Source organism: Stegostoma tigrinum, chromosome 42 (genome assembly GCF_030684315.1).
Source record: "Stegostoma tigrinum isolate sSteTig4 chromosome 42, sSteTig4.hap1, whole genome shotgun sequence".
Classification (NCBI taxonomy): domain Eukaryota; kingdom Metazoa; phylum Chordata; class Chondrichthyes; order Orectolobiformes; family Stegostomatidae; genus Stegostoma; species Stegostoma tigrinum.
In genome coordinates this window covers 12,613,729-12,641,507 of record NC_081395.1, presented here as the reverse complement: position 1 = coordinate 12,641,507, position 27,779 = coordinate 12,613,729, and the positions used below count along the sequence as shown (strand labels likewise).

At 50.1% G+C, this 27,779-nt stretch overlaps 2 protein-coding genes across 4 annotated transcripts in view; both read left to right on the top strand.

The window, feature by feature from the left end:
* Positions 1-901: 901 nt before the first annotated feature.
* On the top strand, positions 902-9,732 carry arl2 (ADP-ribosylation factor-like 2). The gene is made up of 5 exons (XM_048525261.2): positions 902-1,025; positions 3,944-4,054; positions 4,909-5,071; positions 5,940-6,020; positions 8,762-9,732. Exons 1-5 carry the CDS (start codon positions 961-963, stop codon positions 8,894-8,896), a joined length of 555 nt encoding a protein of 184 aa, XP_048381218.1. The 5' UTR covers positions 902-960; the 3' UTR covers positions 8,897-9,732.
* Positions 9,733-11,159: 1,427 nt separating this feature from the next.
* Positions 11,160-27,779, top strand: part of snx15 (sorting nexin 15) — a 31,380-nt gene continuing 14,760 nt past the window's right edge. For all 3 annotated transcript variants that reach the window (XR_009443122.1, XM_048525127.2, XM_048525126.2), the window contains exons 1-7: positions 11,160-11,265; positions 13,451-13,483; positions 14,554-14,674; positions 19,328-19,443; positions 20,448-20,682; positions 21,593-21,748; positions 24,436-24,714. Coding sequence is in view for 2 of the 3 variants with exons in the window: in XM_048525127.2 (XP_048381084.1) it covers positions 11,167-11,265; positions 13,451-13,483; positions 14,554-14,674; positions 19,328-19,443; positions 20,448-20,682; positions 21,593-21,748; positions 24,436-24,714 (1,039 nt within the window). In the remaining variant the exon portion in view is untranslated. The remainder of the gene's footprint in view (positions 11,266-13,450; positions 13,484-14,553; positions 14,675-19,327; positions 19,444-20,447; positions 20,683-21,592; positions 21,749-24,435; positions 24,715-27,779) is intronic.

Sequence of the window (27,779 nt, the reverse complement as noted above, 5' to 3'; positions counted from 1 at the left end):
CAAGCAGCATCTCAGGAGCACAAAAGCTGACATTTCGGGCCTAGACCCTTCATCAGAGAGCTCTCTGATGAAGGGTCTAGGCCCGAAACGTCAGCTTTTGTGCTCCTAAGATGCTGCTTGGCCTGCTGTGTTCATCCAGCCGCACATTTTATTATCTTGGAATTCTCCAGCATCTGCAGTTCCCATTATCTCTGATATTATTGTGGATTGGCCTTGCTAAATTGCTCCACGTGGTCCCTGAGGCTGTACAGGCTAGCTGGCTTAGCCATGGGAAATGCAGGGATGGGGTGGGTTTGGCTAGGATGCTCTTTGGAGAGTTGGTGTGAACTCGATGTGCTAAATGACCTGCTTCCACACTGTAGGGCAGCAAAGTGGAGTTGAGGCTGAGATGAGATCAGCCATGATCATGTTGAACGGCAGAGCAGGCTCGACCGGCTAAATGGCCTATTCTGCTTCTAGTTCTTGTGTTGCTCTAATCATGGGAGCTTGCTCGGCTTTGGCAGTGATGTACTACTCGGAGGTGTGGTTCTTCCCATTCTGTTACTCCGAACGGCAATGGACCAAGGGGCGCATACGATTGCTGCCGTTGCTGAGCTGCAGGTGGCGATGTGGAGATGGTTTCCCCGTCGATCGGGACCATTCTTGTCTTGGCGATCACCCTCCGTGGTAGCTAAGGGCGGGCGGATCGTGAGACCAATCAGGGAGCGGGCGGGTGGTAATTGACGGGGGTGAATGCCCAATCGGGAAAAGGTTGGTCCGCGTGGCCAAGGGAGCGATGATTGACAGATATTCGGGCCAATGGACTGCGATGGGGGCGGGGTAAGCTGCCAAACGGCTACGAGTACTGGCCAATAGGACGAGGGAACCGTCCCGGTGCTGTGACCAATTGGGGCAGGGCCTGGAGGCGGGTTTTCCGGTCTGGAACTCTTGCGGCTGCGTGGAGAGAGCGGATGGTGGGGGATGGGGCTTCTGAGTATCTTGAAGAAAATGAAGCAGAAAGAGCGGGAGGTGCGGCTCCTGATGCTGTATCCTGACAATGGGGTGAACTGGGCAGAGGAGCGGGCTGGATCACGGCACTCCGATCCACCGTATGGGCTGAGGGAGGGCGCCTGGGAGTAGGCCGCAGGCGCTGGTGGGATGTGGGGCGGAGGGTGACGGGAGTCTGAAGAGCGATAGGGGCCCAGGGGTGGAAGGATCGTGGGGGGTTGGGTAGGGATGGAAGGTTGTGGGGAGAGTGATAGGTGTCCGGGGGTGGAATGGTCTGGAGGGGGAGAGTGACGGGGCGGTGGAGGAGTCCAAGTTGGGGGGGGGGGTTGCAGTGACGGGGCGCCGGGGGGAGGGATCCGGGGGGGGCAGCGACGGGGCGCCGGGGGGTGGAGGGGTCCGGGGGGGCAGTGACGGGGCGCCTGGAGGGTTCCGAGGGGGGGCAGGGACGGGGGGCGGGTGAAGAGTGATCGGGATCTGAGCTGGAAGTGTCTGGAGGAGAGAGTAGTAGGAGTCTAGGGTCTGAAGGGGGTGGGTACAGGTGCAGAGTGATAGGGTTGGAGGATTCTGTCGAAGAGTGGAATGGGACGGGGGTGAGTGAATGTAGGCCAGTGATAGTGTTGCGAGGGATCTGGAGGAGCATGGGTGAGGGGCAGCATCTAGGAACAAAGAGCTAGGCCTGGGCAGCTGGAGGGGAGGCAGGGTGTGGGTGATAGGAAGAACAGAGAGTTTTGTTTGGGTGAAGAAGGGGTGTGATCAGGGGAGGCAAAGGGTCGTAGGGAATGGATGATGTCATGGGGAGGAATGGCAGGACCCAAAGAAGGGGAGATTGAGTGTGAATGGGGAGAATATGTAGCATCTGGAGGAGGGAAGTAGTACAATTGTGGTTTGAATCTTGGGCAGGGAAATAGAAACACAGTCTGGACTGATGTTTAGTGTGAATTGGTCATGACAAGTTGGGCCTAGCCTTGGTCCACAGATATGGTGAGCAGACTGAGGTCCAGCGCCCTGGCAGATAATTTTTGTTAGTCCTTTCGGAGATGTATTTAACTGGGTAAATTAGAGAGTGAGACATTACAGCTGCAGTGTCCCAAGCCTGATTCCTACCTGCCCGTCTCTGGCTTGGTTGGAAAATCCTACACCCTGTATCTCGGTCCCAGTGAGTTTCTGGTCTAGAACTCCGAATGGGCTGCAACGCCATGGGCCAAAGCTTTTCTTACATCCGTCTCTTCCCCTGTTCTGAGTTGCAACCTGTCTGTGGGCCACCTGTGGAAGGCTGGGTGGAGGAAGGAAAGATCTTTGGGTTGGGACTTGTTGGGGGTTGATGCAGTGCAAATTTATTAGAATTTCACTGAGATTAAAGGGTTAAATGATGATGTGGGGAAGGTGGGAGAATGTCATGAAGCATTCCTCACCTAATCTCCCTTAAAAAAATCTGGCATTGAGATTGTTATTCAGTACAGGGATTAAGGGTTAGGAAACCAAGACAGATGGACACAATTGAAGAATTTTGGGATACAGACAGATTTAGGTGAGTGGGCAAAAACTTGATAATTGGAATAAAATGTGGAAAAGAAAAGTGAGCTTATGCATTTTTTTTGCAGAAAGAATGGGGGAGCCTAATGTTACTTAAATGGAGAAAGACTGCAGAAAGCTTCAGAATAGAGGATTATGGGAGCCCTCATCCATGAATTGCAAAAAGCAAACATACAGGTTCAGCACGTAATAAGGAAGGCAAATTGAGCGTTGCCCTTTATTTCAGAAGGAATGCAGTGTATAAGTCTGGAGGTTTTGTGAAGCAATGCAAGGCACTAGCTAGACCACAGCTGGAATACCAAACAGTCTTGGCTCCATATCTAAGAAAAGATATACTAGTATTGGAAGTGGTCCAAAGAATGTTCACAAGGCTGATATCTGAATTGAGGGGCTGTATTGGGAGGGGAGGTTGAGTAGGTTGGACCTGTACTTATTCAAGTTTGGATGAATGAAGGAGCATAATGAAACACAAGATTTTTAGGGGGCTTGAGAGGGTAGATGTCGCGAGGTTGTTTCCCCTTACAGAAGAGTCAATAGACAATAGGTGGAGGAGTAGGCCATTCGGCCCTTCGAGCCAGCACCACCATTCATTATGATCGTGGCTGATCATCCACAGGATTCCAGGACGAGAGGGCATCATCTCAGAGGTCGCCCATTTAAGAAATTTCTTCTCCTTGACAGTAGTAAATCTGAAATTTGCTACTGCAGGGGGCTGTTCACTTTGGGTCTTAGATATATTCAAGTCTGAGATAGACTTTTAATCACAAAGGGAATCGAGGATTATGGTGAAAAGGCTGGGAAGTGAAGTTGAGGATTATCAAAAATTGTTGGAAAAGCTCTAGCAGCATCCATGGAGAGAAATTCGAGTTAATGTTTCAGGTGGAGTGACCTTTCCTCAGAACTGAGGAACCTCTTGTTCTGAGGAACGCTCACTCAACCTGAAGCATTAACTCTGATTTCACTCCGTGGATGCTGCCAGACCTGCTGAGCTTTTCCAGCAATTTCTGTTCCTGCCTTTGATTTACAGCATCCGCAGTTCTTTTGGGTTTTATTGAGGATTATCAGATCAGCCACAAACTCATTGGATGATGGAGTGGATTTGATGGGCTGAAAGGCCTAAGTCTGCCCCTCGGTCTGAAGGTCTTCTGAATTAAATGAATGGCAGAGCAGTCTGGAGGGGCTGAATGGCCTCCTATTGTAATTTTGTAACCACTAATTCATCCAGTGCTTTCAGGTAACACGTTTACTGTCTGAGCAGGGCTTGTTTGGAATCAAAGTCCTGGTGCTTGATGCTGAGAGCGGGTCTTGAAACCTAGAAAGCTTCGAGTTCTCCCTTCTCCAGCTCTCCCACCTCATACCCAACAGTAGGAAAAGACAGACACCATTGTGTTACCGTTCCTGCTCTTCCTTAACTCTCAGCCAGCGGGCTGGACAACGCTGGCAAGACCACCATCCTTAAAAAGTTCAACGGAGAGGATATTGATACCATCTCGCCCACACTGGGATTCAACATTAAGACATTGGAGCACAGAAAGTAAGGGAGACTCACCGAGTTGCTGTTTCTCTGTCTGACCCGACTGAGTTTTGGGAAATGAGGTTAGGAGGATCCCTCGGTAATAACTCTCAGCGGGAGCTGCACAGGGAGAAATCAGGTGAGGGTGCTGCCTTCACAGATCATTGCGCTCCCTCCTCCACAGCACAGAACACTGGTGTTTGGGAGAGGGAAAATGGGGCCCACATTCAGGTCAGGTGCTTTGAGGAGGAATGCTTGTCCTGCTTTCCTATCCCTTTTCCAGTACAGCCACAGCTCACTGAATCTTGCTGAAGCAAAGAGACATGCTTCCAAAGCTTTTGTCTTGCACTTGACAGATGCAAAAATGAGCGATTTTAGAGCATGCAGTAATTTGGAATGCATGAGAGGAGTGATTGGGAAGATAACTGTCTGCCAAGGAGAATGCAGCAGGAAAACTCTCAGACAGACAGACACACAGCCTGGGCCTTTGGTTAATGTTCAGAATGTAAACATGTATGTCTCCAGCAGCTATATGAGAGCCATGTCATGAGACGGAGGCTCATCTTAAATTATTTGTGAGTGTCACTCGGGCTTCCATGGCAAGTGCTGTCCAATCTGGGAACCACAAACATGTTGATCTGCGCAGACTGAGCTGGGAGAGGGTCCATCAGAGCACGCTGTCAACTCCAGACTGGGCTGTCAGTAGGGAAGCTGGTGAGGGCGGACCAACGTGCAGTAATTGTTCCGGTAGCCCTCTGTCAGTTTGTACTTGTCCACATGGCCACTTCTAGCCCAGGAGCAGCCTGTTCAGACCCGGGTGGTGGGCTGATATCCAGGCTTGTGGCCTTTGTAACAATATACCTTCCCCCTCTCAGTTTCAAACTCAATATCTGGGACGTGGGAGGTCAGAAATCACTGCGATCGTACTGGAGGAACTACTTTGAGAGCACGGATGGTCTAATCTGGGTGGTGGACAGTGCTGATCGGTTGCGACTGGATGACTGCAGAAGGGAGCTCTCCGTCCTACTGCAGGAAGAGGTACAAACACAGATATCTCGGTGGGCGGTAAGGAAGGGTACAGGTTGGGAAAGCATAAAATTACCTGGAGCTGAGGCTACTGTATTCCCAGAAAGCCTGAAAGGCAGGGCTGTTGTTTGCACAGCTCACTGGTCACCAATCAGGGCTGTACCTGGGAATCTCCAGCCTAAATTGCTCAGCAATCATTCCCGAAACATTCCTCACTCAAATACCGTTGGAGGGACAGCGCAGAGGGAGTGCCGCCCTGTTGGAGGGTCAGCGCTGTGCTTGTCTTATCACCACATCTTCTGATTGGTCAACATGAAAAGGGAAGTGCTAACTGCTGGCTTTGAGTTCTAGTGTGTGTGAAATCAAGAGTTCAAGTACAGTCAGAGGAATGCTTCATAATCAGAAGCAATGGGAGTGTGTACAGCTATGTGAATGATCAGATGACACCCCTGCCCAACTGTGCTTGTGCAGACATATGCACAGATACAGACACACACAGACACAAGAGTTGGTGTTGATTTAGTCAGACGTCTCTGGCGAAAGCAGTAAGGCATGCTGGAGTTGTCCTGTCCTCTTTAGCCCTGCGTTTGTGATGAGGAGCCTCAGGGTTTGGGGGCTGGCCTATGGGTGATGGGGGTGATAGATTTTCGCTGGCATTCCTGCTGCTGAGCGCACTGTATGAATGTGGCCCTGACCATGAAGCTATTTCACAGCTTGGTACCGAGAGAAGAAGAAAAGCTTGGCCCAGTCTGTAAGGTGACCTGCCCGGTCCTGTAGAGGTTATCTGACCGTCCAGACACCCTTCCCTTTGAGGGTTTAATGTTATTAGGGTAAATTATTGTTTAAAGTCTCATTGTGATCGGTTTCTTCCTTCACACAGCGTCTGGCTGGAGCTACTCTCTTGGTGTTCGCCAACAAGCAGGATCTACCTGGAGCACTGACCTCGGATGCCATTAAAGATGTAAGAGCTGATTTAGACATTGTTGGTGTGCTTCGGGCTGACTGGTTCTGTTGGTTGAATGCAGCCGCTAGCTTCTGGGCAAACAAAGCCACCCTTCTTCCTACTGATCAGCCTGCAGGCTCATTATCCCCAGATCTATCTTCATCCTGTGTTCAGTGAGACAAGCCCTTCAAACCTTAATTGATCTTCTCTTCCCCTTTATCATTTCCTCTTCCTCCAAAGGCCTTCAAAACCCAATACCTTCTGAGTATTTTTTTGAAAATATGGCTCAGTGATTACTCTTCGGGTCATTCAAAGCACAAGCAGGAGTGTGGTGGAATACCCCCCACTTGCCCCTGGGTGAGTGCAGCTCCATCTACACTCAAGAAGCTTAATACCACCCAGGCACAATTTAGCCTGCTCAATTGGCACCCAATCCACCACTACATCGGCATTCACTCCCTTCAGAACTGATACAAAGTACAAGATGATCTGCAACAACTCACCAAGGCAACCTAGACAGCCCCTTTGAAAATTGCAGTCTCTTAGCTCCCAGGTCAAGGGCGGCAGAGACGTGAGAACATCGCCTCCTGCACGTTCCCCTCCGAGCCACTCACTATCCTGACTTAGAAATATATCAGCTGTTCCTTCAGTGGCACTGGGTCAAAATCCAAGAGCTCCCTCCATAATGGCACTGTCGGGGAAGCTATAGCACATGTTTATAGCGGTTCACGAAGGTGGCTCACCACTGCCTACTCAAGGGACAATTAGAGATGGTCAGTGAACACTGGCTTAGCTAGCAGTGACCACATTGCATTAATGAATAGAAAATACTTTTCAAGGGCAAAGTTCCATTGGTTTGTAGCATCATCATTCAATGCAGCTCCACGTGAAAGGATCCCCTGAATTGGATACCTTGACATCAAGGCCACATTTCGTCAATTGTGGCATCAAGGAGCCCTAGCAAAACTGAAATCAATGGGAGTTGGAGGTGGGGGAGAAGCTTACAGGTAGTTGGAGATAAACTTGGCACAAAGGAAGATGGTTCTGGTTGTTGGAGATCAGGCATCTTAACTCCTGGACAGCAATGAAGGAGTTAAGACCAGACTGTTTAGGAGCAGAACTAGGCCATTCAGCCTGCTCTACAGTTTGATTTTCTCAGGGTAGTGGCCTCGGCCCAACCATTTTCAGCTGCTTCACAGATGACCTTCCCTCCATTGTAAGGTCAGAAGTGGCGTTCACTGTACATTGTTCAGCAACATTCGTGACTCCTCAAATACTGAAACAGTCCATGTTTAAATGCCACAAGACCTGGACAAAATCAGGCTTGGGCTGAAAAGTGACAATTTACATTTGTGTCACACAAATGCCAGGCAATGACCATCTCGAACAAGAGGCAATCTAACCACTGCCCCTTGATATTCCTTGGTGTTAACCATCACTGAATCTCCCCACTGTCAACATCCTGGGGTTTACCGTTGATCAGAAACTCACCTGCACTTACTACATAAACACCACGGATACAAGAGCAAGTCAGAGGCTGGGAATACTGCAGCGAGTAACTCATCTCCTGACTCCTCAAAGCCTGTCCAACATCTACAAAGCATAATTCAGGAGTGTGAGGGAATACTCCCCACTCGCCCCTGGATGGGTGCAGCTCCAACAACATTCAAGAAGCTTGACACCATCCAGGACAAAGCAGCCCCTTTTGATTTGGCACCACATCCACTCTGTTCACCACTGACGCTCAGTAGCAGCAGTGTGTATCACCTACAAGATGCACTGCAGAAATTTGCTGAGGACCTTAGTACCTTCCAAACCTATGACCACTTCATCTGGAAGGATACGGACTGACTTGGAAATATATTGGCTGTTCCTTCACTGTTACGGGATCAAAATCCTGGAATTGCCTCTCTAACAGCATTGTTTACCTGTTGCATGTGGACTGCAGCGGCTCAGGAAGGCAGCTCACCACCACCTTCTCAAAGGCGACTAGGGACAAGCAATAAATGCAGAACGAGCCAGCCTTGCCTGAGGCTCCACAAAGAGAACTGGAAGGGCAGGAGACTATTCATCCTTGTATGATGGTGTGCTTCCAGTCACCGTGGTTGATCTGTGACCTAACTCCATGTTCCCCTTGTTTGACTCATCTCCCTTGACATATTTGTCATTGTGATCAAAAATGACCAATTCATCGTGAATTATTTGTGGTTTGTGGAAAGAGAGTTCCAAACCTCTCCCGCTCATGTCGAAACATCTCCTCATCTCCTTCCTGACAGGTCTGCTCATTTTTTCCACACGCTCTCTCTTGTCTCCTGTCACTCAGTTTCCAAACAAAGCTTTGCTTCCATGAACAGGAGGGAGAGAGAATCTGAGGTACTCAACCAGCCCGTACAGCCCTCTGAGATCTCTGTGTTCTAATTCTGGCCGGTTGAGTAGTCCTCAGTTCCCATCACACTTCCATTTCGGCAGTTGAGCAGCCTGGGGGACCTAAGCTCTGGAATTCCCTTCCTAAACCTGTTCTCTTTCCCCCCTGCCCACCCCCCTCCCACCACCACCACCCACCACCACCGAATGTTTTAATCCAACTTCTTTTGACCTGGTTTTTAGCCTCCTGTCAAACTGTACCGTGATATGGCTTGGTGTGCCTGGTTTGGGATGTCTCATTATGCAAGTGGTATTTCTATGATTGAAAATTGTTGTTGATAGATTTTTATTTTACACCTCCTAATCACCTTCTCCACCTCCACTTGGTTTCATAGGCCTTGGACCTTGACAGTATTAAGACCCACCACTGGTGTATTCGAGACTGCAGCGCAGTGACAGGGGAGAACTTGCTAGTTGGAATTGACTGGCTGATGGACGACATATCCTGCCGAATATTTACTGCAGACTGACACTACCGCCACCACCACCATCCCGCTCACCTCTCCTCCCCCTCTCACTACAGCAGCAGCCCTGCCTATCACAATGTAACCATCACACGGGCTGTCTGATCCCCACTCTGTTTGGTTTGTATTTTTGAGAGGCGGGAGAGCACTGGAGGGTGTACGCAGAGTTTGAGCACGGTGGCAAACGTCCTGAATGTCGGGAGCAGAGAAATGCTGAGTCCTGCGTCTTCATCTGGGAAAATGTTCACTTTGTTAAAATGTACATCTTTTCTGATGGACATGGGGACACAGTTCCGGATTGCTTCCTTTACAAAATCTGATGACTATTGAAGTTGGTCATTTTCACCTCTTGAGCACTGTTCAGGATGCTTCTACTGATGCAATAGGACCATCTCTCCCTCATTGTTCACCGTCATCTAGCTGTTTCTATCCCTCTGCTTCCCCATCTGCCACTTCATTTCTCCCACTGTCTCCCTCTCCTCTCTCTCCCCCTTCTTCTTCCTGTTGCATACCCACCTCCTTCTTCTACTCCCTGTCCCTTATCTCAGCCCTCCTTCCTCTTCAACCCCTTCCCCTTTACCTCCCTGCCCAATCGGTTTCTACACGGGTGTGGATATTTGTGCCACTTGACACAAGCTGTGGACTTGCCCTGTTGGCGTTTTGCTGCTTGTTTGTGTTTTGAGCCCAGTTTTCACAGCAACTGTTGGGAGGCCTGAGCCCACCAGGTGGTGGTGGTTAGGATGTGGGAAATGCACTGATGACTTTGTTTGTATTGTCTTTCTGTTTCATTCTTGTTTAAATTATTTTACAGTGCAGAACATTACATTTAAAGAAAAACAGAATGGTCCCTCTGTGTTGAATTATTCCATATTATGTACCTTCTCCAATGTGCTGTTGGCACCATACCATTCACCAATGCAGCTTTTAACAGAAATGCTACACCTCATTCCACCCTCAAGCTCCCTGGCCCTGACTGCTCCTAAGCTTGAGACTTCTCCTGGGGAATTTGCTTAGCCCAGTAAGTGGGGGAGACTTTCGCTTCAATATCTTGACCATTGTCCTTCATACTTTTGCCAGCTCTGTGATTACCTTGTCTCACCCCATTTCACTCAAACCTCTCACACTGAGCTTGCTCCGTTAGAGTACCTCTGCAAACTGTCTCCAGGACTCTGCTTCTTGTACCTGTCCAGCAATGATCAAACTCTCACTTACCCTCCATAGTCCCACCGCCCCAGATTCCACCAGTCAATGCTCAAAGCTCCATCAGTTCCATTATTTTTCTCCCAAGTTGTAAGATTGTGGATTCAAACCCAACCTTGGAGACTCTTGGGCATTATCCAATGTAATGATTATTGATTGACCTGCGATGTTAAGACTGCTTCCCTCCACAAACATTGCTGGCTGCCCTTGGGTTGGTCTGGCAATTTTTTTTTCTTAGTTTTGATTTGCAGCACCCACTTTTGTGTGGCTAAGACTGAGCAAGTGCTGCTGTGTCAGAGGTGCCATCTTTGATGTTGTAAAGACCGTGTTGCATTCGGCCTTCACAAGCAGGTGGGAAAGATACCAAGGCCAGTGGCTGATCCTGGCATCTTGGGCTCAATATGTACCCATCAATTGTCATCACTTCCAAAGTAATGCAATTGGATGTGGAAGGAGCTACAAAAACGGAAGGTGGCTTATGGGTTAGCACTGCTGCCTCACAGGGCTGGGAACCTGGGTGCAATTCCATCCTCGGGTGACTGTACAAACTCCACATACAAATCCTTCCCGTGTACAGGCTAGGTGGATTGGCCAATGCAAAATTGGCCCATAGTGTTCAGGGATGTGCAGGCTAGGTGGGTTAACCATGGAAGATGGTGGGGTTAGGGTTGGGGTTTGGGTTACTGAGGCGTGCTGTTGGTAGGGTCAGTGTGGATTCGATGGGCTGAATGCCGTACATTGATTCTGTGGGAAAAAGTGGGAAGTGGGCTGAGCAGCTGAATTGGAGGTCACCTTGTGTCTTTATGGGGATGAAGCTGGGCAAACATGTTATTGGGAAGTTATTGCGAGTGAAGGAGCTGAGTGTAGTCTAAGGTGGTTATATAGAACAGTGCAATTGGCATTGACCCTGACAGCTGTGGGAGGGGCCTGCTGTGCGCCTGCACCCACACGGCAGTGGGCGTGTTCAATTCTGCGCCTGCGCACTAACGGCGGAGGGTTCCTCCCGGTGCTGTGGCTGCGCCCCAGTGGTGATGGGCGGGGCCGGTGGAGCGCCTGCGCTCTGGTCTGCACTCAGGATGTCATGGAGGAGGGGAAAGGCGGACGAAGTCCGGTACCGAGTGACGGAGCCGCGGCAGCACCCACACGGCTACACCGAGTACCGGGTCACCGTCACGGTAAGGGGAGACTGCAACCTACCAGCGGGGAAGTAAGGAGAGCCTACATGACCCCTTACCTGGGACCCCTGACACTGCACCCAACCCCAACCCCTTACCTCAACACCTCATCCCTCCCTCACCTTCCTAACCAAAGTGACTCCTCAGCCTGACCCTCAGCGCTGAGGGAGTGGGCACTGTCGGAGGGTCAGTGCTGAGGGAGTGGGCACTGTCGGAGGGTCAGTGCTGAGGGAGCGCCGCACTGTCGGAGGGTCAGTGCTGAGGGAGCGCCGCACTGTCGGAGGGTCAGTGCTGAGGGAGCGCCGCACTGTCGGAGGGTCAGTGCTGAGGGAGCGGGCACTGTCGGAAGGTCAGTGCTGAGGGAGTGGGCACTGTCGGAGGGTCAGTGCTGAGGGAGCGCCGCACTGTCGGAGGGTCAGTGTTGAGGGAGCGGGCACTGTCGGAGGGTCAGTGCTGAGGGAGCAGGCACTGTCGGAGGGTCAGTGCTGAGGGAGCGGGCACTGTCGGAGGGTCAGTGCTGAGGGAGCGGGCACTTTCAGAGGGTCAGTGCTGAGGGAGCGGGCACTTTCGGAGGGTCAGTGCTGAGGGAGTGGGCACTGTCGGAGGGTCAGTGCTGAGGGAGTGGGCACTGTCGGAGGGTCAGTGCTGAGGGAGTGGGCACTTTCGGAGGGTCAGTGCTGAGGGAGTGGGCACTGTCGGAGGGTCAGTGCTGAGGGAGTGGGCACTTTCAGAGGGTCAGTGCTGAGGGAGTGGGCACTGTCGGAGGGTCAGTGCTGAGGGAGAGGGCACTTTCAGAGGGTCAGTGCTGAGGGAGCGGACAGTGTCGGAGGGTCAGTGCTGAGAGAGCGGACAGTGTCGGAGGGTCAGTGCTGAGGGAGTGCCACACTGTCGGAGGGTCAGCGCCGAGGGAGCGGGCGCTGTCGGAGGGTCAGCGCCGAGGGAGCGGGCGCTGTCGGACGGTCAGCGCCGAGGGAGCGCCGTGCTGTCGGTGGGTTGGGCGCCGCGCTGTCGGTGGGGTCAGCGCCGAGGGGACGCCGTGCTGTTGAAGTGCCAGTTCTCAAATGAGATAAATGATTGATTTTTTGTCACATACATCTCGGGAGACACTGAAACATTTTATGTCGTCACACTCTGGCACGATTGTTAAGAATAAAAAGGACGTAATTAGATCGAGTTCACCTTCATTGGCCAGGGTCCGAAACACTGCTCCAGGACTTCTGTACAGTCCCTGATCTGGGTCTCCCACGGCCTGGAGTCTCTACGCTCGTCACCAGTTGCAGCCTCAGTTGATGACCTGCTGCTGCGGAAGGAGTCTGCGTTCCAGGCCTACAGCAGCCAGGCGCCTTCGTTCTCCCATTGTTGATGCCCTGCCAATTCCAGGTGTCCGGGCATTGGGCCCTATGAGCCAGGAGTCACCCCCCCACGCTGTTGTAGCCTTCTCGTGGTGTTGGGAAGGTGAAGAAAAGACAAAAAAGAGAGGGAGAAGAAGAATGCCGCTCAACTGGAGCGGATAGGCTGTTCCCGAGCGTTGCTGTCTGTGCCAGCACTGCCCTTGTGATGTGTAATGATCGAAGATGTTTAACAGCTCGTGGAAGGATGTGAATAATCGTTTGGCTGTGATTGAAGGAGAGCAGGATCGGACGGGATTGCGAAGAATTCTCTGCAGTGTCCAGAGTCCGATACTTATCCCATAATGAACATCACTGAAAAACACGTGGCCTGGTGACTTCTGTGACACCATTTGGGGGAGCTTGCTGTGGGCTACTCGGCTGCTGCATTTTCTCCATTCCAGTGGCATCCATCCTGTCATGAAAGTCAGCATTGACAAGGAAGTGCTGTTTTGGAATGTGGTGGCACAGTGACAGGCAATACAGAAGTGCACCTCTTTGCTTTTGTTCCCAGAGCCTTGAGGATAGTGTGTATTGGGGGGTGGGTGTGGTGGGGGGGGTGGAGCTCGATAGAGCTCTCGGTCCATCGGAAGTCCCTAATGCAGAGGTGTGCTGACTGACGGACAGGAACCTTTAATAGCAGCGTGAAGTGGGATGTTTGGCAGGGGACTGTGATTCCTCACAGCTAGTGGGTTGGTTATCTGCATTTGGGGATGCCTCAGCAAGTGTGTTTACTCCTACACTACACCTCTGTGACCTGTACTGTTTGTTCTTTCTACACCCACTCCCAACTACAGATCTTTTCCAAGAAGACTGCAGACGTCAAAGAGGTAAGTGCAGGTGTGAGGATTCAAGTCTGGCTGTGTACAGGCGGAGGAGGTGTGGGTTGTAGAAGTTGGGGGCAAGGCATGTTCAGCTCCTCAGGCTCTGGTCTCTTGTCACCAAGCCACATCCCTCAACCTACCTGTTGCTCGCAATCCGCCAATCTGGGTCCAAACCCAGATCCTGCCCACCCCCCCAACCACCCCATTCGACTTGAGGGAGAAGATGTCACATCTCCTCAGAAGGGCTTAGCTGTCGTTTTTAAAGTTCTGATCCTGACGCAACCTCGTCCTGGCTTTCCCTCACCTCAACTCCCATTTTATTCTGTTCCCGCCCCACCCCAACCACTAGACAATATAATTTCTCTCTGTCAGCCCCTTTGAACATCTCAAACCCTCGATTGAATTCCTCCACCCATCTGCCCAATGTAATTGCAAAGTGCTGGAACTAGCCAGAGAGGGAAGTGTTTTAATGAGTCAAACCTTTTGGTTTGATTTATTGTTGCCATGTGCACCTAAGTACAGTGAAAAGTTCTGTTTTGCCTGCAGTACGTGCACCTCATACCATACAAGGACGCACAGATCATAGAGTGATTCAACAGAGTGAGGAGTACAGAGTTACTGCTGCACAGGAGGTATACAAAAGCAAGACCAACATTAGATTTGAAATTTGACAGGTCCATTCACCAGTCTCGACACAATGGGGAAAAGGCCTTTTGTCAGAGACTGTCAACTCTGCGACCTCTGCTTGTGGCTTAACCCTTTGATCCCTGGGACTCTTGCCCCCTCTGCACTACACCCCCTCCCCAGCCCCTGAGATTTCCAGCTCCATCCAGAAACACCCACGTTTGCAAAGATACTTTACGCTTCTTTGATCCTGGGAGCTTCTGTACATAGTGTGAACAGTCAGAATCCCTCGTTGAAAGAACTGCAGAGCCTCCTGTCCCAGCAACAGAATAAAACCCCTTCTCTGCGCAAGGTCTGTTTTGAATTGTATTTGTGCACTCTGAATCTGTGTACGTGTAAAATTCATTTTCCTGTTGTATGGTGTCACAACTCTTGTCCTCTACCACTTGCAGATAACAGTCTACAAACGGTACAGTGACTTCAAAAAGCTTCACAGTGAGCTGTCCTACATCCACCGGAACTTGTTCAGGAAATCAGAAGAATTCCCTGCCTTCCCAAGGGCTCAGGTGTTTGGTAAGGTCCCACAACCAGTTAAACGTTTGCTTCCCACTCTCCAAAAGAGAGTCGCACAACATGGAAACAGACCCTTCGGTCCAACCATTCGACTCCGACCACATTCCTGAACGAAACTAGTCCCGCCTGCCTGCGCTTGGCCCATGTCCCTACAAACATTTATTCATGTATTTACCCAATATCTTTCAAATGTGTTCATTCCGCACACAAACCACTTTCTGTGTGAAAAGAATTGCCCTTCCTATTCTTTTTTACAGCACAGAAACAGACCCTTCTGTCCAACTCGTCCATGCCAACCAGGTATCCTAAATTCATCTTGGTCCATTTGTCAGCATTTGGCCCATATTCCTCTAAACATAGAACATAGAACAGTACAGCACAGTACAGGCCCTTCGGCCCACGATGTTCTGCCGATTTATTATCCTACTAAGATCAATTTACCCTGCATATCCTACATTTTACTGTCCTATATGTGCCTATCCAAGAGTCGCTTAAAAGTCTCTGAAGTATCTGACGCCACTACCACTGCTGGCAGCGCATTCCACACACCCAGCATTTTCTGATTGAAGAGCCTACCTCTGAGATCTCCCCTATATCTTCCTCCAATCACCTTAAAATTATGCCCCCTCGTAATAGACACTCCCCCCCCCCCCCCCCCCCACCCCGGCCGGGAAAGCGTCTCTGACTATCTATTCTATGTCTCTCATCATGTTGTACACCTCTATCAAGTCACCTCTCATCCTTCTTTGCTCCAATGAGAAAAGCCCTACCTCCCTCAACCTTTCCTGATAAAACCTGCCCTCCAGTCCAGGCAGCATCCTGGTAAATCTCCTCTGCACCCTTTCTAAAGCATCCACATCTTTCCTATAATGAGGTGACCAGAACTGAGTGCAATATTCCAAGTGTGGTCTAACCAGAGTTTTATCGAGCTGCAGCATAACCTCATGGTTCTTAAACTCAACCCCCCTGCTAATGAAAGCCAACACACCAACACCTTCTTAACAACCCTATCAACTTGGGTAGCATCTTTGAGGGATCTATGGACGTGGACCCCAAGATCTCTCTGTTCCTCCACACTGCCAAGAATCCTTCCATTAATCCTGTATTCTACACTCAAATGCAACCTTCCAAAATGCATCACTTCACACTTTTCCAGGTTGAATTCCATCTGCCACTTGTTTGTCCAGCTCTGCATCCTGTCAATGTCCCGTTGCAACCTACAACATCCCTGCATGCTGTCCACTGCTCCACCAAACTTCCTGTAATCAGCAAACTTACTAACCCATCCTTCCACTTCCTCATCCAAGTCATTTATAAAGATCCTTCCTTTTTATATACTCATCCAGATGCCTTTTAAATGTTGTAATTGTACCAGTCTCCATAAACTTCTTCTGGCAGCTTATTCCATACACACATGAAAAAGTTGCCCTTAGGTTCCTTTTATATCTTAACCCTCTTACCATAAACCTATGCCCCTCTAGTTTTGGATTCCCCTACCCTGAGGAAAAGACCTTGGCTATCCACCCTATCTCTGACCCTCATGATTTTATAAACTTCTTTAAGGTCACCCCTCAGCCTCCGACGCTCCAAGGAAAACAGCCTTCCCAGCCTATTCAGCCTCTCCCTATAGCTCAACCAACCCTGTCCCTCCCCTCCCCAACCCAAGGCCAGCAACATCCTTTTAAACCTTTTCCGAACCCTTTCAAGTTTCACTACATCTTTCCTAGAGTAGGGAGACCAGAAATGTACACAGTATTCTGATAGTGGCCTAACCAATATCCTGTGTTGCTGCAACACGACCTCCCAACTCCTGTACACAGTGCACTGACCAATAAAGGCAAGCATACTGAATGCTTTCCTCCCTGTTCTGCCTGCCTGTGACTACACTTTCAAGGAACTGTGAACCTGCAGTCTAAGGTCTCTTTGTTCAGCAACACTCCCCAGGACTTTACCATTAAGTGTATAAGCCCTGACCTGATTTGTGTTTCAAGAATACAGCATCTCACATTTATCTAAATTTAACTCCATCTGCCATTCCTCGGCCCATTGGACCATCTGATCGAGATCCTGTTGTACTTTGAGGTAACTTTCTTCACTGCCCACTACCTCCAATTTTGGTGTCTCCTACAAACTTACTAATCATGCCTCCTATGTTCGCGACAAGGTCATTACAGCATTAAAAATATGCCTCCTTGTCATGAACTCCTCTGCCCTGGGAAAAGACACCTGCCTTTTACCTTATCTACACCCGTCACGATTTTATAAACCTCGATAAAATCACACCCAACCTCCTACGGTCCAGGAAATAGAGCCCCAGTCTATCCAGCCTTTCTTTATAACTCCGTTCTCAGCAACATCCTGGTAAATCTCTTCTTAACCCTCTCCAGTTTAATCATATCCTTCCTGGACACAGCTCTCCAGAGGAAAGCTCTGGAGTGCTTCAGCTCATACTTTATATTTTCCTGGGAGGAGGCAGGGATGAGTGACCCATAAGCAAAGATATAACCAACAGGAGGTGGGGTCACCACAAATAACCCCCATCATCAACAAAGAGGAGCCCAGCATCTCTGTGCAAAAAAAGCAGGCCAGAAGTGTCAAGTGGATGATTTGTCTTGGCCTGGTCGAATAGTTCCCACCTTCACAGGTGCCACTCTTTGGCCAGTTCACTTCACAAGAAACAGCTGGAGACACAGGATATAGCAAAGGCTACGGGCCCCTGAGAACATTCCAGCAATAGTACTGAAGGCTTGTGTTCCAGAATGTACTGCTCCCTTAGCCAAGCTCTTCCAGTACAGATACAACACTGGTATCTACCTGACATTGTGGAAAATTGCCCAGGTATGTCCTGTACACAAACTCTACCTGGCCAGTTACTGTCCCATCAGTCTACTCTCGATCATCAGTAAAGTGATGGAAGGTGTCATCACCTGTTCTCGAGCACCTCCTGCTCAGCAATAACCTACTCAGTGACTCCCAGTTTGGGGCCCGTCAGGTCCACTCACCTCCTGACCTCATTACAGCTTTGATTCAAACATGGACAAAAGAGCTGAATTCCAGAGGTGAGGTGAGTGAGACAGCCTTTTAATTCAAGGTGACATTTGACTGAGTGTGGTGTCAAAGAGCCCGAGTCAAACTGGAATCAAGGGTCCACTCTCCAGTGATTGGCGTCATACCTGGCACACAGGAAGATGGTTGTGGTTGCTGGGGTCAGTCATGTCAGCTCAAGGGCACCTGTCCTCAGGGTAGATCTTTTCTAATCAACCTGTTCAGAGATGTTATGACATACCTCTATTGCGAGTGGGTTCTTGAATCTGGGTCTCTGACTCAGAGGCAGGCACACTACCATTGCACCACAAGAGCCCCCTCAGGAGGTGTCCAAGGTCTAGCCATCTTCATGTCATTAATGACCTTTCAAAGAACAATACAGCACAATAACAGGACCTTCTGTGCTCCAAGCCTACACCAACATGTTTTGCCCTTCCGTACTAAAACAGTCTTCACTTACAGGATCTATATCGCTCTATCCCCTTCCTATTCATGTATTCATCCAGGTGCTTCTTGAATGCTGCTATTTTGTTTGCTCCCACCACCACCTCTGGCAGTGCGTTCCAGGCACTCTCCACCTTTTCCTCCATCATGAGGTCAGAAATGCAGTGTTCTCTGATTGCGCAATGTTCAGCACCATTCGTGACTCCTCAGATAATGAAGCAGTCCATGTTCACCTGCAGCAAGATCTGGACAATATCCAGGTTTGCTCTGAGAAGCGGCAAATTACAGCTGTTTCATACAAGTGCCAAGCAAGGACTATCTCCTATAAGAGACAATCTAACCACCGCCTCTTGATATTCAATGGCGTTACCGTCACTGAATCCCCTACTATCAACATCCTGGGGGTTACCATTGACCAGAAACTCAAGTGGACTCACCACATAAACTCAGGAACTATAAGAGTCGGTTTGAGGTTGGGTTAGGAATCCTGCAGTGAGTGACTCACCCGATTCTCCCAAATCCTGCGCCACCATCTGCAAGGGAACAAGTCAGGAATGTGACTTTCACTCTGTCGGTATGAGGAGGTTTCATTGCCCCTGAATGACCTGGCTTTTCATTTTAAGGATCTGACTAACAACATCGCTACCCACCTCCACTCTCCCCCAGTCATAGGAAATAGTTTTTGTCTGTTACTCCCACTGGATCACCCGGTGATGTTCAACTTGGGGTTTGTAATCCCTCCAGTGTGGAAGCAGGCCATTAAGTCCTTTGAGTCCCCACCGACCCTCTGACGAGCATCCAACCCAGACTCCCCCTTCTGCCCTATCCATGTCATCCTACATTTCCTATGGCTAACCGCTCCCCAAGCCTGCACATCCCTGGACACTGCGGGTAATTTTCCATGACCAATCCACCCTAACCTGCACATCTTTGGACTGTGGGAGGAAACCAGAGCACCGGAGGAAACCGACGCAGACGTGGGGAGAACGTGCAACTCCACGTAGACAGTCGCCCGAGGGTGGGATTGAACCCAATTTTCTGGCACTGTGAGGCTCTCTAAGGTTGAAAGGGGCTGTGGCTGGGATCGGTGTGGGCTATCTTCTGATCCCCAGCTTGGGTCAGGAGCTGATCTCTCTGTCTGTGTGTTTGCATTCCCTGCCGCAGGGCGTTTCGACGAGTATGTTATTGAAGAAAGACGCCGGTGTGCCGAGGCAATGCTGCAGTTCACTGTTAACATTCCGGCCCTGTGCAACAGCCTGCAGCTCAAGGACTTCTTCAAGGTGTGTGCCTGCCTGCTGTGACCGTGCGTGGCGCCTGCTTCACCCCCTTCCCCCGGCTCCAGGCAAGGTCCTCTCCTGTCCACTCTCCCTTGTGCCCTAGGCGAACAGCACCTTCCTAGAACGATCGAGCATCAAAGGCCTGTCGGGCAAAGTGAGGGAGCTGAGGTGGGGAAGAAGGGATGAGGGAGAGAGAGGGGCAGTGGAATGGGAGGACGAGAGGCCATTTGTGGGGGAAGGGCACGGGGCTCGGGGCTCATGAGAGGGAGAAGTTGAGTCATTAAAGGGGCTGAAGGAGGGGACAAAGCAAGGTGCAATGGTTGAGATTAGTGAAAAGGGGTGAGATAAGTCTGGAGGGGTGCGTTCAGGGTGGGGGGGAAGAAATGAAGGATGGGGTGAGGTAAGGAAGGGGATATATCGAGAGGTTGGGTTGAGACGAGGGAGAGGATAAATGGACAGGAGTGAGGCGAAGGAGGAGATAAATTACAGGTGAGGTGAGGGAGGGGATAAATTGGGGGGGAATGAAACGTCAGGGAGGGAAAAGTTTGAGGGTGGTGTGGGCATAAATTTAGAGATGTTAGGTGCGGGAGAAGATAAATCGAGGGGCTAGTGAGGTAAGTCAAAGGGGTTGGGGTAAGTTTGAGGGGCTGTGGTTGGAAATGATTGTGGGGTAAGGTTGAAGGAGATGGGGTGAGGGAAGGGGATGGGGTAAGGTTGTAGGGGATGTGTTAAGGTTGTAGGGGATGAGAATGAGGGAAGGGGATAGTGTAAGGTTGAATTGATGAGGTGAGAGAAGTGGTTAGGGTAAGGTTGAGGTGGATGGGGTGAGGGAAGGGGTTGGGGTAAGGTTCAGGGGGATGAGGTGACGTAGTGGAGCAAGTTTGAGGCGGGCTGAATGAGGGAAGGGGCTGAGAGTGAGTGCACTGATGTGAGGGAGGGAGCCTTGCAAGCTGCGAGTGTGGCCGGTGCAGTGATCCTCACCGTCTGTCTGTCTCCTCTTTGCCCAGGATGGTGAGGTTTCCCGGCCTCTGGAACTTGGTGCTCCTCAGGACCCCTGCAGCCTGCCTGCCCCACTCATACCCCTGCCCTCAGAAGAGGGCAGGACCCCGGGGTGTTTTTCCAGCCAATCACCAGAGTGCAGGCGATCTTCGCAGCCCCTGACCAGGAGTGATGGGGAGGTCGGAGTGATGGCGGCCAAGCCAGAGCCCCACAGTGTGGCCCGACAGATACATCACAGTCAGGGTAACTGCTTCTCCATTGTGACGGGGCCTTGTGTTTCACTCGGGTACTGTGGAATTGTGGGGAGAGTGTGATGGGACTAGGGAAGGATTTGTATGTGTATCTGTGTGGGCTCAATGAGGTGCGAGAACTAGTGGGAATAGGGAGTAGGGAAGGAGGGTATCAGTGGGATCGATGCAGGGAAAAGGTGTGTAGGTGTTGGGGGCAGGAAGCGGGGTGTGACTGGCATCGAGGGGAGGGAGGAATGACCAACGGTGATGCTATTCTCAGATTACTCTCCCACTTTTCCCAATATAATTTCTCCTGGTTTTCTATATTGCCAGATTACTCTGTCACGTTTTTCCTGATGTAAATTCTCCCAGCCTCCTGTATTGTCACATACACCCTCACATTTCCCTCTAAATTATCCCAGCTTCCTGTTGTTAGATTACTCTCTCTCTTCACCCAATATGAATTCTCCCAAATTTTTGTCTGGTTACGTTAATCTCTCGCCATTTCCGTTTTAAACTTTCCCAGTTTCCTGTATTCTTGGATTACTGTCTCACTTTGCCCACTATGAATTTCCCAGCTTTCTGTGCAGTCGGATTACTGTCCCATTTTTCCTGATACGAATTCCCCGGCTTTCTGTATAGTCGGATTACTCTCACTCTTCCCAATATGAACTTTCCACCTTCCTGTGCAGTAGGATTACTGTCTCATTTTTCCTGATATAAAGTCCCTGGCTTTCTGTACAGTCGGATTACTCTCTCACTTTTCCCAGTATGAATTTTCCTGGTGGCTGCAGTGAAGGTGATTCAGACTAAGCACTCCTGTGCTTGCAGCCCTTGTCCTGCATCAATGTGCTTCCCTTTGGAAATGGGAGAGCCCTCCTGTAGAGTTTGCCTGGGTCCTAAAGATGGCTCTTGTGTTGCAGATGAACCTGATCCTGATCACCAGCAAGCTGAGGAGGTGAGTTGCCCATTTGACTCGGACCCTGAGGACAAACACGAGGGGAACCGACAGCGGCCTGGGTCCCCCCTCTCCAACCACGAGCTGGCAATGTTTGACCCCTGTGCAAAGGACAGTGTGGGTGAGTTCAGGCTGTTCTGGGACCAATCAACTGAGAATTGAAAGCACCTCTTGCGACGGGTCGGTTTTCAGCAACTCTTGAGGAGCCAGGCCTCCCCTGTCAGCTGGGATGGCTGTGAGAGGGCATAGGAACCCCAGTGTCACAGCAACAACCAAGACAGGCCTGGGTTTGACCAAACTTCACATCTCCATATAGCCACAGGTCACCAGGATATTACTGGACTTTGAAACTGCCAGGGCATATGCGTGGCACAGATACAGAGTAAAGCTTCTGTACACTGTCGCCCATCAAACACTCCTCAGGACTGGGACAGTACAGGGCTAGGTACAGAGTAAAGCTCCCTTTATACTGTCTCTCATCAAACAAACCCCAGGACAGGGACAGGATGGGGCTAGATACAGAGTAAAGCTTCCTCTACACTGTCCCTCATCAAACAATCCCCAGGACGGGGCTAGATATAGAGTAAAGCTCCCTCTGCACTGTCCCTCATCAAACAATCCCCAGGACAGGGACAGGACCAGGACGGGGCTAGATATAGAGTAAAGCTCCCTCTACACCGTCCCTCATCAAACAATCCCCAGGACAGGGACGGGACAGGACTAAATACAGAGTAAAGCTCCCACTACACTGTCCCTCATCAAACCCTCCCAGGACAGGGACAGGACGGGACTAGATACAGAGTAAAGCTCCCGCTACGCTGTACCATTTGTAGTTCCACCATTTCCTGAGGTGATTGGTGTGCCTGTATAAGTGGGGCGTATTTGAAGAGTTGCAGTTCTTGAACACAATTCCAATAAAGGACCAGTGACAATATCTGCCTGGAGCCGGGAATTCTGTGATGGTGTCTTTACGGGTTCCCTTGTCTTCGAAGCTTCAGGTCAGGAGCTCGGTGGGTGATCAGACATTCTCTGCTGCATGTCCCCCAGGAAATTCCCCTGTCCCCAATCCTGCCCCCTGAGGGCAGGGTTAGTGACTGCAGCATTGGATCCTCTGAACACCCCCTTTCCTGGGCTGTCTCCTAAGGTTTGAGTGTTTCGGCTGGAGCCATCGCAAGTCCTGCTAATGCAGTTGGAGCGGTAAGCTCAGTCTTTGCACATGGCTGAGTAACCATGACTGTGCCAGAACGCCCAGCCCCTGAGCTTCTCTCGTGGCTGCTCTGTTCAAGTGCCTAGTCCATTGGAACTTGTCTGTCATATGAAAACTGAATAACAGGGTTTGCTAGAAACCTGAAATTGACACAGAAATTAAAATCCACTGGCCCAGCAGCCTCTGAGAGAGAGTGTTCAGGGGATCTGTCTAAACTGGGGCATTAAAACAAAAGTGAAGATCTGGGATAGATTGGCAGGCGAGAGAGATTGTGTCAAAGATGTATATGCCAATGAGATTGGTAAGTGGGCAAGCAAAGGAAGGACTTGTATACTTCATGATAGGGTCCTGGGGAGTGTTGCTGAACAGAGACCTTGGAGTGCAGGTACACAGTTCCTTGAAAGTGGAGTTGCAGGTAGACAGGGCGGTGAGGAAGGTGTTTGGTAAGCTTGCCTTTATTGGTCAGTGCATTGAGTATAAGAGTTGGAATGTCATGTTGTGGCTGTACAGGGCATTGGTGACGCCACTATTGGAATACTGCGTTCAATTCTGGTCTCCCTGCTGCAGGAAAAGATGTTGTGAAACTTGAAAGGGTTCAGAAAAGGTTCACAAGGATGTTGCCAAGATGGGTGGGTTTGAGCTACAGGGTACAGCGGCCCTGTTACAGGCCATTCTGCCAGACCTCCACAATAGCTGGGGCTATTTTCCCTGGAACCTCAGAGGCTGAGGGGTGACCTTATAGAGGTTTATTAAACCATGAGGGGCATGGATAGGGTGAACAGACAAGGTGTTTTTTCCCCAGGGTAGGGGACTCCAAAACTGGAGGCATAGGTTTAAGGAGAGAGAGGTAATATATAAAAGGGACCTTTTCACACAGAGGGTGCTGTGTGTTTGGAATGAGCTGCCAAAAGAAGTGGAGGAGGCTGGTACAATTACAACATTTAAAAGGCATCTGGATGGGTACATGAATAGCAAGGGTCTAGTAAGATGTGGGCCAAATACTGGCAAATGGGACTGGATTAATTCAGGGTATCTGGTCGGCATGGAATAGTTGGACCAAAGGTCAGTTTTCATGCTGTCCAGATCTATGGTTCTTTGAATGGATGAATCCAGATGAGGTATGAATGGCAGGATAGTAGCTGTCCCAGATTTAAAATAAACAAATAAGTAAGAAAAAATTCAACCAGCAGAAAAGAACAAATTGTGACAAAATGGAGGCAGGGTGTAAAATGGTTAAAGCCCTGAGTCTGTCAAATGAGAAGGTGAATGATTTGAAACGTTGGTCATCGAGTTTGCAGAGATCTTCATTGAAAAGTTGGAACAGGCCAAGGTCAGAGAGGGAGCAGGGCAGGGAGTTACAGTAGCGGGTGAGAGAGCGCTCACGGTCATGCCTGGGGACTGAGCGGAGGTAATCAGCAAAGTGGTTGCCCAGTCGTTCCAAGGCAGAGACAGTGGCACAGATGAAAAGAAATACAAGTAACTCCCTGCTTCACCCGCGCGGCAGCGTGTGAAGCCTTGAACAGTGACAGCCCAGAGGGGACAGGGGCTAGTCTCCACTCGATGAATGAGTAGCGCTCTCAAATGAGCTGTTTGTGTTGCAGACTCTCTGCCTGACCTGAACCAGCGGAGCGGCCTCACAGCACTGGGCGACGAACAGCCCAAAGACCTAGAGAGGAGACTGCTGCAGCTCAGAGTGCAGCCAGAGGACCAGTTTCTGCTCCCCGCGACCTCACACTCAGACAGTCTCGACAGTGCTGAATACCTGACTGCAGCGGCCACGTGTATCAAAGAGGCCCTGGCGAGGGAAGCCAGCCAGGAGTATGCAGCAGCGTTCACTTGCTACCGCAATGGGGTGGACATTCTGCTGAAAGGAGTGCAAGGTGGGTGGGTGACAGGGCCCAGAGAGAGGGTGGAGGGGGCTGTCAGCCTGTCTCTCCCAGTCCTGAAACCACCTGAGTCTCTATATCGACGCTCCCTGATTTTCCCCCCTAAACCTGCCCCGTACCCAGAGCCCAGAGCGATCGAGTGCGCTGGACTTGAGGGCCAGGTGCCAGGTTTGGAGCTCATGTCCAAGTGAAAGGAGGTAGTGGCCCTGGTGGTATCCCATTGCGTTAATAACGAGTGGGCACTACTCAAAGGCAGAGGTACTGCGGCCCTGTTACAGGCCATTCTGCCAGACCACCACAGAACGGACATGAACAAGATCCAAGGCAGCAGTGAAATGCAAGGGTATAAAGCAGAAACTCTGAGATACTGGAGGGTCTCAGCAGGTCGGGTGGCATCTGTGGGGAGAAACTGAGTTAATATTTCTGGTCCAGTGACCTGTGTTCAGAACTCGGGTGAAATGGAGGGATGTCTACTTGAAAAATAACCTTGTCCTTCTTTAAGCTTTTATTCGATGTGAGATCACTGGCTGGGGCCAGTATTTATTTTCCCGTCCCTAGTTCCCCTTGAGAAGGTGGTGGGGAGCTGCCACCTTGAACCGCTGCAGTCCATGTGCTGTAGATTGACTCTCAATGACCTTCGGGAAGGAGTTCCAGGATTTTGACTTAGTGACAGTGAAGCAATGCTGATATATTTCCAAATCAGATTGGTGAGTGGCTTGGCAGGTTCGGGGGTGTGGGGGAGTTGGTCGGGGGGTGCGGGTGGTCTTGCAAGGTGCGGGGGGTGGTGTTCCCATGTATCTGTTGCCCTTGCCCTTCTAGAGGATAGAGGTTGTGGGTTTGGAAGCTGCTGTCTAAGGTTCTTGGGTGAGTTGCTGCAATGCATCTTGTAGATGGTACACACTGCTGCGACAGTGTGTTAGTGCTGGAGGGAGTGGGATGCTTGTGGACGTGGTGCCAGTCAAGTCGGCTGCTTTGTCCTGGATGGTGTCAAGCTTCTTGCGTGTTGGAGCTGTCCCCATCCAGGGGGCAAGCGGGGAAGAGCTCCCTCACACTCATATAGATGATGGAGTCAGGAGTCCCCATGGCTTTGGGGAGTCAGGAGGTGAGTTACTTGCTGCAGTATTCCCAGCTCCTGAGCTGTTCCTGTAGCCACTGCATTTATATGGCTCATCCAGTTCGGTGTCTCGTGATAAATGGCCTGTAATAAATGACTAAAGGAATGGAAACAGGAGAGTCAAATGAGAGATGAGTTAACATAAGGGAGATTAAGGGGTCCTTCAGAAATCTGCGTCAGGAGTACTCAATCATTGTCATGTGAGACAGTCAAAAACAAATTATATCCGGTATACTTGCTATGTACAAAACCAGTTACAACTTTTGTAAAAGCCCCTGTTCCCTGTGCTCCCACAGCCCACAATTAATAAGAATTTATGAATGTAAATGTGCAATTGTACAAACCAGAGGACCATCAGTATCAATGGTCCATTCTGCTGGCTTCGTCAGATTAGTGCTCAGTTAGTCCCTCGTCCCCACGTTCTTTCTCCCATTCCAGGGTGAATGGTCAAGGTCCTTTCCCCAGGGCAGGCAAGGCCAAAACTAGAGGGGCATAAGTTTAAGGTGAGAGGGGAAAGATTTAAAAGGGACCTAAAGGGCAACATTTTCACACAGAGGGTGGTGAGTGTATGGAATGAGCTGCCAGAGGAAGTGGTGGAGGCTGGTACAATGACAACATTTAAAAGGCACCTGGATGGTTACATGAACAGGAAGGGTTTAGAGGGATATGAGCCAAATGCTGGCAAATGGGACTCGATTAATGTAGGAAATCTGGTTGCCATGGGGTTGGGTCGAAGAATCTATTTCTGCAACTTTTTGACACTAAATATTTATCTAATTCTCTTTTGAAAGTTCTGCTTGAGTCTTCTCCCTCCACCTTTTCTCTCTCCCTCGCTCTGTTCCCCCAAATCCCTCTGTTCCAGCTTTCTAACTATCCTGGGAGGGGCAATGTGACACAGGTCTGTGTGTATGTTGCTGTGTGAAACAAATTGATGGATGAATGTGCAGTGTGTATGTTTTTGGTGGATATTAATCCCAGTTTCCTCCTGGCCTGCCTCCCCAAAGCTCTCAGGCAGCACATTCCCGATCCAAGCTCCTTGCTGTGCAATAGTTGCTCCTACTGCCCCTCCCAATGCTGTTTTAATCAATAAATCTCTGCCCCTTCATTCTCAGTCCTTCCATCAATGGGAACAGTTTCTCCCTTTCCACTCTGCCCAGAGGCCTCGTGGTTTAGAACACCTCAATCAAATCTCCTGTCGACCTTCCTTCTCCCCTCCCAGGATACTGAATAGTTCTGGATGTGAGTTTGCTCGCTGAGCTGGAAGGTTAGTTTTCAGACGTTTCGTCACCATTCTAGGTAACATCATCAGTGAGCCTCCGACGAAGCGCTGGTGTTATGTCCCGCTTTCTATTTATCTGGTTAGGTTTCCTTGGGTTGGTGATGTCATTTCCTGGTCTTTTTCTCAGGGGAGAATGGACATGAACAAGATCCAAGGCAGCAGTGAAATGCTGCCTTCCGGAGAGACCACTCTCTCCGCGACTCCCTGACAAGAAGAACAGGAAATGACGTCACCAACCCAAGGAAACCTAACCAGATAAATAGAAAGCGGGACATAACACCAGCGCTTCGTCGGAGGCTCACTGATGATGTTACCTAGAATGGTGACGAAACGTCTGAAAACTAACCTTCCAGCTCAGTGAGCAAACTCACATCCAGAACCTCAACCTGAGCTACAAATCTTCTCAAAACTCGCTAATACTGAATAGTTTATTAACCGTGCTCTCATCCTGTCCTAGCACCTTCAACACCGTCAGTACATGTACCCCCCGGGTCCATCTGCCCTGACTCCCGCTCTATAGAGTCATTATTTTATGGGTCTCTGCATCCTCCCGAACAAAATTAATTGTTTTGCCATTTCGGTCTGACTGTCCTGTCGACGCTTTGCAATGTGTTAAACCTTGCAGCAAAATCATTGGGAATTAGTGTTTGAGCAGGGAATTGTGTT

Bases quoted from the DNA above. Each gene is read 5' to 3' on its own strand.
- arl2 (XM_048525261.2), top strand. From the start codon at position 961: ATGGGGCTTCTGAGTATCTTGAAGAAAATGAAGCAGAAAGAGCGGGAG. The intron at 1,026-3,943 runs GTATCCTGACAA...ACTCTCAGCCAG, and splicing joins GAGGTGCGGCTCCTGATGCT to CGGGCTGGACAACGCTGGCA. The intron at 5,072-5,939 runs GTACAAACACAG...TCCTTCACACAG, and splicing joins CCGTCCTACTGCAGGAAGAG to CGTCTGGCTGGAGCTACTCT.